This window comes from Montipora capricornis, chromosome 11 (genome assembly GCF_036669925.1).
Source record: "Montipora capricornis isolate CH-2021 chromosome 11, ASM3666992v2, whole genome shotgun sequence".
NCBI classification, from domain to species: domain Eukaryota; kingdom Metazoa; phylum Cnidaria; class Anthozoa; order Scleractinia; family Acroporidae; genus Montipora; species Montipora capricornis.
In genome coordinates this window covers 32,896,214-32,906,213 of record NC_090893.1, presented here as the reverse complement: position 1 = coordinate 32,906,213, position 10,000 = coordinate 32,896,214, and the positions used below count along the sequence as shown (strand labels likewise).

At 37.5% G+C, this 10,000-nt stretch overlaps 1 protein-coding gene and 1 pseudogene across 1 annotated transcript; both read right to left on the bottom strand.

Annotated features, from left to right (window-relative positions):
* Positions 1-1,824: 1,824 nt before the first annotated feature.
* On the bottom strand, positions 1,825-3,006 carry LOC138023407 (uncharacterized; annotated as a pseudogene).
* Positions 3,007-7,317: 4,311 nt separating this feature from the next.
* On the bottom strand, positions 7,318-8,169 carry LOC138023406 (ATP-dependent DNA helicase PIF1-like). Its single transcript, XM_068870409.1, has one exon. The coding sequence runs from the start codon at positions 8,167-8,169 to the stop codon at positions 7,318-7,320; it is 852 nt and encodes a 283-aa protein (XP_068726510.1).
* Between the last annotated feature and the right edge of the window lie 1,831 nt (positions 8,170-10,000).

Below are 10,000 nucleotides of genomic sequence, written 5' to 3'. Positions count from 1 at the left end.
TTTAGTGGCAAGTCATCGATGTAAAATTCTGAACAGGTCTGAAATTTGAAGCATACTTAAGGAACTCATTTCACTGCTGCATTGTTATGGCAAATTTTGAACCAATCACGCATGGTAAAAGTGAGACCGTAGTACCAAATTCTGTAAGGGCTGATTAGAATTAAGCTAAGCATAAGACCCCAAGTACGCATTGCGGACCTATTTTTTTGGTAAGTCGTAAACCTCTCCGCAAAAGACATCGGAACGAACCTGACAATATTCTTTGTTTACGTTCGTAAAAGGCAAAGGGGACGGTCAAAGTAAAACAACAACTAGATTTATTACACTACTACGGTCGTTAGAGGGCATCAGCAAACTGGTTACACCAATGCCCCTCCAATGTCCACTGAGGATTGGACCGTGCATTGTCCCGAATGATTCCGTGCGCGACTAGAGCTTTTTGACTGATGGCTTGTGTATCATGAGAATCCTTACCATAGCTGTTATATTAGTGCTTGTTAGTTGTATGTGGCTATTGAAAAATTTGAGACGGCTTGGATCCCCTTGGTTCGTTTGCTTTTACTATGAGTAGATCTCCCACTGATATGCTTTCTTTATAACAGGTTCATCCAGTTAATAAAAGAAAGTTAGGTGTTCTATATATGTTGCTATATTCGTATTCAGGTGTGTCTTTTTTAGATTTTTTCTTTTTTTGTTTCAAATTTTTGTTAGTCTCCAGTTTTGTTATTTTCGAATGATAGGGATCTGTCCTTCGCCTATGGTGGAACTCACTAAAAAACAATTATTAAGGAACTTTGAAGGAAGCGAGAGCTCTTAAGGGACATCTTGGATTCGAATAAAAGAAACCCGAACCCTTCATTCATTGATCAGTTATGGCGTTTGTTGTACTCGGTACCTTGTGTTTTATTGCTGGGGAACTTGGCAAGACTGTTCTAGTGTTTGTGCCTATTTTATGACTACCTTATTTGTTAGATAATCCGTAATCCGTAATCATTGGTTAGCACACCCTAAACTGCAGTCACGCGATTATATCGTTATATCATCGTACATAGATTAGTTTAATTTAGTTCTAACTAGACGCATAACTGCGTGAACTCGGGCTTCGTTCTAGAAAATCGAAAGGTATATCCGCGAACACAGCCTGCTGCAGGGGTAGAGGTTTCAAAGTGTAATAGACGGAGGGCGAAGAAAGTGATACCAGATTTTTATGTGCCTGTCTTTCATATTAGCAAAAGGAGAAAAAGAGAGGAGAGGGAAAAGTAAGTTGCCTCTTGTCTTTTCCCCTTTCTTCTCATTTTTCCCCAACGTATATTTAATTCACTTTGTCTACTATGCGGCATGTACGTGTAGTAGAGTAGAGCAGAGCAGAGAAGTACGAAAGCATTCCTTTTCTCCAATGTTAATCATTTCCGTAATATGTATTAGGATATCTTATGGTTTCGAGTATAACTTGAAGTAATTTTTTTTTAAATTGTACGAGGAAAAAAAGAATGATTTCCTATCATTAATATATGGGATAAACGTCATTTTTAGAAGGAAAGTATGAGCGCGGGATTCATGGTGTAAGCAGCGCCGATTTTATAAGGAAGCAAATAGTCATTATTGCCATCAATATTTTTATTATAATAACGAGTTTTCTTAAAAATTTGAACGTGTCTTGAAAACTATAAAATCCTTCAAGCTCTGAATATTGTCCAGATCAAACTATATAATCTTTCCAGCTCCGAATATTGTCCAGATCCTATATGGCATACTATGTAATCTTTCAAGTTCTCCTTACAAACAGTAAGCTTAACATTAACGATGCGATACTGTATCAGGAATTTATAGAACGTTTTCAACTGTATGATAATTTATATTGTAAGTAGCTGTGATATCTTCAACAAACAACAATTGTTCAGTGATAGAGTCCTCATTCATTGATAAGACTTCGTCATGGAGAATTTTGGCAAGTGATTCATCGCCGAATTTAATGTAAAGCTCATCATCATCACTGAGTTTCACTTCGACCTTTACAGTTAAACCGTATTTACATCTGTCAGCTCTCATCCTTCCACATCTTTTGCAGCTTACAATCCGAGGATTGCAATCTCCTTGTACCTTACGGTTACATTTTAGACATTTTAGAAATTTTTCGCTGCTCTGGACTCGAAGGATCTCTTTGATCGTGATTGTTGCCAAGTCGGGATCACTGTTGTCATCTAGGTCGCTCGTCACCAGAGAGATGTCTGTAAAGATCTCGTCGCTGATCTCGGTTACCGTAGTTTTCACAACAGTGCTGAGTTTTTTACTACCTGACCATACACGCACTTGCACAGGAGCTACGATGTAGGCAGACCCAAGTGCGAACTTGTCGATATTGTTTTCCCAGATGTCCAATGGTATGCTTGCAGTGTTGTCTTTGATCCAACGATTGTCGTGTCCTTTATCTGTGTTATCTTTGCTCTTATGGTAACAGTGTCCCACTGACTTTGTTTATTAAGTACGTCGATGATAGGGACTGGTGTTGTGTCTACGTGCTGTGGCAAGTCGGCATTATATTGGAAGCTGTACTCGCTCAGCTTTGGAGTGGTGACGAATATCATGTCGTTGATGACATTTTTTTTGTCGTCCGCGGTGTATGCAATATTCTGCAGTGTCACTGGTGTTCTGGCTTCCAAAGTTTCTTCTAAGAGCTTACTTTTTCGCGTTGAATACAGGAGGGCCTCACGATGTTCAGTTGTTGATGTTTGCAGCGTGAGCGACTTGTAGTCGAGCGTGCGAGATTTGTTCTTCTTGATCGGCGACAAATTGGAGGGTTGTCCAATACTCCGACATAATGAGATTTATGACACTTCACAATAGACATCACAAAGTGTCTCCCAACCTTAACCCTTAAAAAAATAGTAACAGTTTTGAGGAATCTCATTATGTCAGAGTATTGGACATGTATGACAAATTGTGAACATATCCTATGACGGTTTCGGATTTTCTCTTTGAGGGCAATTTGCTTGCGCTGTACGCCATTCCTCTGGAATACCCTGATACACGTGTCGACGCTGCTTGCTGTAGTTAGACTTGGTTGGTCTTCGGGGGTTACCGACTCACACAGAGTCCAACAATCGGCGACAAAATTAGTTGAGACATTTGCCAACAGAGCACACTGGCAACGACACATTCATTGTTTGCAAAGGAAACTTGTCCAGAAAGTACGTTTCCGGGATACCCCTCCCTCCCCCACCCTAATCAATGTTGTACCGCTGTCGACAAGGCTCGTAGAAAACAGAAAAACACAACATTGTCCCGGGGGTGCGGGGGAGGGGGCCATTTGCGCCGCCGAGCTTGAAATCGACTCTAAAGGATAAGAGTGTCTCAACAATTTTGACGCCGATTGAATATATTAGACTTGAAAACAATACAATACAATACAATACAATACAACATTCTTTATTTAACGAAGGTAACGTAATTAACCCAATGAGTTATCTAACTTACGGCCTTACAAGACTTGATTACATTGTGCTTTAATATTTAAATCAAAGTGCTTATATACATAATGGTAGCAAGCTAAACGTGATTAAATATGTGATGGAGTATACGTAGGACGTTTCCGTCCTAGTAAACTTTCTAATTCGTATGTGAGTATAGCACCTTACTTACATATGGATACATACATAAATCCTGAGGAACTAGGCGTTTAGAGTCCCACATGAAATTCTAGTAGAAGAAAGGACTAGTTTCCACGATGTAATACGTTATCTGTGTATGCAGCGAGTAAACAGCATATTTACACGTGTGATTGAGCAACAATACAAATTTACTTCCGATTCGCATCAGGCGAATCACTGATCTACTTATAGTTCGACAGGTCACGTTAACTAAGTGTCACGCTTTCCTCAACTTTTACCACGCCGTTATATAACTTCGGTCAACAGCCGGAAGCATATATGAGCACTAACAGAAGGACATGGATCGGAAGCTTTTTATGTGATGGCGTCAGAATAGGTGTGATCTTTTAGGATCAAAGTTGTGATTGCACTACTCATAATTTTAATACCACAAAGGAAACACCTTGATACGGTAACTCGTCTTGAACTTTAGACCTTTGTGTCTTTGTCCATTTCTCTGAATGTTGATTGTCGGTCAGCTGGTGGTAGCTCTCTCCGCGCTGACTCATTCATGGGTGGTATGGAGAAGGTATGGAGTCAGTTCTTGTGTCTCCGCCGATTTGTAATTGTTGTTAATTGGGATCGAAGGTATCTAAATAAAGAGATTATGAAATACCCATAGTTGCTGTGCTGTGTAGAAAAAAAAATAAAGTTTGTTTGTTTCGATAAAAAAAAATTTGTTTGAACTTACCTGTTGATGCAGGCTGTTCAAGATGGCGCCTGAGCACCCTTGATCCAAACATATAGGATATATGTTTGGTACGTAATGTTTGGAAAACGTCTTTAGTAAAATGTGAGCTAAGCAATTGAGAAAATATACATGCATATAGAAATGGCTTAAGGATGATAAATACTTATCTTAACTGCATCGTGGTCAGAATAATTAACACACATGAAGACTGTGCTTTCTGTTGTATCTAGTGTTGCTTGTTTTACATAGACATGATCCAACAGACTTCCAGCTGACAAAAATGTAGCACTTTCTACGACTTGAAAATAACAGTAGGAAGTCATGAAGTCACGAAGTGGTAAGGATTTATTTTCATGGAAAAACTTGATGTTAAAGTCACCTAAAACAATTTCAATTGTAAAATGATCAAGAACGTGTCTCAAAAAAAAATAATAAAAATAAATAAATAAATAAATAAATAAATAAATAAATAAATAAATAATAATAATAAATAATAATAATAAATAAAATAAAACAAAAATAAAAAACGTATCTCAATCCTTCTAAATACTGTTGGGAAATGACGTTTTTTTTTTAGTCATAGAATTGAATATAACTAGATGCTTCTGTGAAGCATACACTGGCTTGCCTGTGTTACGTGCTACAGAAAATCAGAAGGCACTGAATTGTGTGGTATTGAAATACAGCATTCCAGTCTCTGAAGAATAACAAATAAAAGAGAAGCGAGAAACATTGGCTTCTGGGCTGACATGTTGATAATTTTCAAGTTCCCTCACAACTTCTTTTCACCACAAGTGTGCCCTATGAGCATCCGAAAACTTTGTAATACTAAACTTCACTGAAGTCAAGCCCTGTTTCGCGGGGTTAGTGTTGGGATGGGAGACCAAAACAATAAACCCCTCATAAAAAACAGAAACATCTGACCGAAAATACTATTAACGCTCACAAATGCGAACTCAGCAAGGTACAGATTCTGTTAGCGTGCTTTATGCAAAACAAATATTGATGAAAAAGCAAATAAATATTGATACACAGTTTTCAGAAAGAGCAGAAGGAAGTTTCCCGGACGGTCGATCGAGAATAAAATATTTACGACATGAAAACAACATTAATTTTGAACCTTGAATATAGATCGTTTTCACTGTCACGCAATAAAAAAAATAAATCAAAAACTATCCAGTGCAAAACGCTAAGAAATTGTTATCTTATAGAAGATAAAGAAATAAGACACTTGTCCAAGTTTTAGGCCTCTGCGTTTCCCCAAACTTCAGATATTCGTCGAAATGTTTCGCAGGCCGGAAAATAGTGTAAACATCTGGAACTGACTTTGGCTATCTAGGCGACTGATTATCACTACTGAAAAAACATGCATTTACATAAGCACTTTTCCTAATGCTCTAACTTCTAAAAGGGCTCAAAATCATGAGATAAGTATATATTTTTCAACAAACTTGATCGTAGCTTTGTGTCACGCACCTACATAATCCGGAAATTCAAAATGCTCTGGTTTCCAAACGAAGCACGCTATTGAGCTGTGAAATTGTCAACACATATAGATATGCCGCCTCTTATGCCTGATGAGGATAAAAACTTTGGTGGATCTTTAGTTTTAGATTTTGGAAGGTGATGACGTCACGTGAAAACGATCTATAGAATATAAAAAGTTACGATCAGCGACAAACATTTTGGGAGATTTTTGCTACGTTCAAGTAAATTGCAAAATCGAAAGTGACATGGCCGGAATTCAGCGGGCGCCGTGATTAAGTTACCGCGGCATGTTTACTCGCCAAACAGTGAAGCATCTGTGTCAAATGATGGCAAGATACCGGGTTTTTGTAAGTTTCTTTTTCTGTCAAGTGTTATAAAGTTTGACAATGAAATGAGCGAAGTCAAAACAAAGATCACAATCGCCCAACTCTTGTTTATGCAAAGTCAAAATTTACTCTCCAAGACACGTACGATGTTATTTATCACCAGGTAATTCCATCATTTTGGAAATAGCAGCTACTTTATTATTCATCTGCGTCACAAGTTTTCACTGATTTTGGGGCTCATTTTGTTGAAACTCAAGCACGCTTCCAACAGGCCTGTGAACCCTTCCTGCTTACAGAGCAATACTAAAAAACTTCTCCCATATCACATTTCAACCTTAAGCTCGAAAATTCAATACACAACATGATCTTATAATTCACAAAGGCAGAAAATACCACAGAATCCTTTTCCAGCGAAAATTTTATTGAAACAAACAACATATTTGCTCTTAGAGGCGAAGAAACTCAATTGTGTCAAATTACCATGTACTTCAAGTAAATACTGCTCACTTTGATTTCGTCTCGACGGGCGATAGATTGTTGTGGAAGTCCAGTACTCGTCGCTTTTGAGATTCATGCCTAGTTTATCCAACTGACTTTCCATTATTGAGCTCCATAAGGGTATATTTTGTTTAAGGATCCACTAAAACGCCATTCGCGTTGCATGACTTTCGACGCCATTGCACGCTAAGTTAATGATTCTACTGTGTCCACCTGAGAAATCTACGCAGTTCCACTACCCTCTCGATCCTAAGAAAATACGCGCAGAAGGCTCTATACACAAAGACACCACTTACCAGGGGAGTGACAGGCAAGACTTTTACCGACACGGAAAAAAAAAAAAAAAAAAAGAAAAAAAAAAAAAAGAAAAAAAAGAAAACAAACAAACTAAACGCAGACCTCGACTGGGTTTGCCTTATAAGGCAACCCAGTAACAAACATCAACCCATTTATAGCAGGAATATACTCTTTCTCTAATATCCGTATGTTGTTTTTGGTGCAAATACCTAAACTTGAATGCTTATCAGAAGGGTGATCTTGTCTATGGAGTTCATAAGGTTGTAGAATGTTTTTGATAGCATTATCTGAGTGGCGAGGTAAAAGTTGAGTTTCTGTAAGGGCTAAGATATCATAATTTGTGAGATTTACGTCATGTTTGATATGAATACTATGTTTTCTCAGGGAACGTATATTTTAAAAGACATATTTTAAGGCTGAGATTAGCATCTATAGTGGAGGAATTGGAACAAGTATTTTCCATTTGTCGCATTCTGTGATACTCTGCTTCTACTTTTGGATTAGCCCTTACATGTTTGTTTTTTATATGTCCAATCACATGCAATCCTTGTAAAGATGTTGCTCGGCTCAAGGCTACATAAATCTGCCCATAGTTGAAATGGGTTTGCCTATTGAGGTCAAAGCTAACTACAATCTCATTTAGTGTTAATCCCTGAACTTTGTGTACTGTGCACGCCCATGTTAATGTGAGAGAGAATTGTAGTCTTTGTATCTCCGGTGAAGACGGTTTTCCTGGTCTAACCTTTATTCTAGCTAGAACTGGTTCAGTTGGTACAGCACCATTTTGCTTTATATAAATCACAGATGGTTTGGCTATTTTCTTTATAGTACCCATTTGGCCTTTGATAAGTCTATCATTTATGTCTATATTTGTAGTTAGCATCACCCTAGAATTTTCTTTTACTAATATTTCAAAGTCGAGTACACCTGTTTCTGATCCTCCTCTCGTTAATACGTTTTCAATGTCTTGTTTTGTAACATTTGGTGGATAATGATCTGTGGCTTTCAGTCGGTGTGAGGGAGCACTAAGACACTCAAGATGAACATTGTTATGTTGATCCACAGGAGCATTTTCAGCAAAAATATGCAATGCTGGACTTACAGTCCTTGACTGAATGTATTCAAGGTCATCTTTTGTTTGTGCAGCAGTTCTGAATCTATTTAATAATTGTGCGAAGGGTTGGTCATCTTTTTGTCTCATGATTTCAGTTAACTCTATCATTCGAAAAGCTGACCAAGGATGATACAAATTGTGAACATTATTTTTATATTAATCAAATACAGGCTTGCTACGGATGGGTGGAAGTTGATATAAGTCACCCAAAACAATAATACTAAGTCCTGCAAACAGCTGATTGTTTGGTGTGGCAAATAATTCTTTCAGTCTTTGGTGAATGTGTAATAGAGTAATGTTGGATACCATAAAGATTTCATCAATGATTATTAGTTTCAAGTCTGACAGTGCCATTCTTATTTGTGTTCGCTTTTGGTCCGACATGGGTGGGAGGTTTTGACCAGAATCATTTGGTATGGCTAAAGCAGTATGTATTGTAGTACCATTAATATTAATAGCAGCTGCACCTGTTGGAGCCATTAACAGCACAGTTGGTTTTTCAGAATTGGTTATTCCATGTCTGAAAGCCTTTCTAGTAGTATGATATATTGTTTTAATGAGGTGTGATTTGCCAGCACCTGCACCTCCTGTTACGAGCAAATAGATTGGCTTTATGTCAACTTTTTTCAAGCTGTTTATGTTTTTTAACTTTGTTTCTACACCAAGACAGTACTATGTTGTATGCATCACGTTGCTGAGCATTCAATGATCTGACTGATTCTCGAAGGTAGTCATCAGATATTTATATTGGTTGATTGTAGGCTGTTATTGAACATCCAGGGGATTGTCCATCTGGACTATTTTGTGAACCAAGATGTTCTGATGGCCGTTTATTGAATGACTCTTTATCATTTGAGTCGTCTTGTATTTCTGATCGTAAATCTTCATTTTCTTGATCATTTATGGCATCATATGAGTGCAGTGTACTGAGGTCATTGTTTCTCAACATTTTAAGTGCTTCAGTAACCGCATCAGAATCTGGTTGAAATACGTTTCTATTATGTTCCACTACAGCTTGAAAATCAGGTTCATAGAATTTAGACATGTAAGTCTCCATGGATGGTAAAGAAAAAGAAGGTGGTGGTAATATCTTTCCGGTTCCTTTGTCTTGTTTGGAATGTGGTATCTTATTACAGCTTTAACTTTCCTGCAGTTCATGACTTCTTTCCCATTCATCAACCTTATATTTTTTGGAAGGGAGGGTGTATCATCATTTGTACTCACATTTAACTGTGCAATGATGTCATCAGTGAGAACTTCTGGTTGAGCATCTATTGTTTCAGATATATCAGTTTTGTAGTCCTTGTAATAATAAGCAGCAAACTCAGCTATATACATGTTATTGACTGATGGTATGTTGTTTGGTCTTATGATATAACGTTCACCAATATTGGGCTTATAGATCTCTGTACTATCATCATCTAATTCATCAAGTTCTTGCTGATTCTTTGCTACTCTTATTCTTTTGTTTGGTAATTCTGTGCTTACAAAAACAGTTTTTGGAAATATCTTCCTTAACCACAGCTCAGGCATACATCTATAAACACATTCTTGTGAGCTTACTTCTCTAGTAGAAAGGAATGCAGCACCAATTTTTCTTAGTCCATCTTTGATGTTTAGATTTGCTCTTTTCGCTTCTTTTGCAGCATTCATAATAGCTTGACAGCATTCAGTTTCATCTTTAGTAAAATATGAACATACATATGTAATGCAATTGTAATGGTTGAAGGCTAGCTGGTTGTAAAAATCTACATTGGCCGCAAATCCCTTTATACCAGCAATGAGAGATGGAGGTCATAGTCAGAATCAGGAGATATTGACAAAGCCCACTCATATTGTTCTTTGGTAATATAAAGATCTCGAAATATATCCTCTTGGGTTAAAGAAGGGTTGTATTCTGGCTTACTGGAATTAAGAACCTCATCTATTTTCTGTTTTA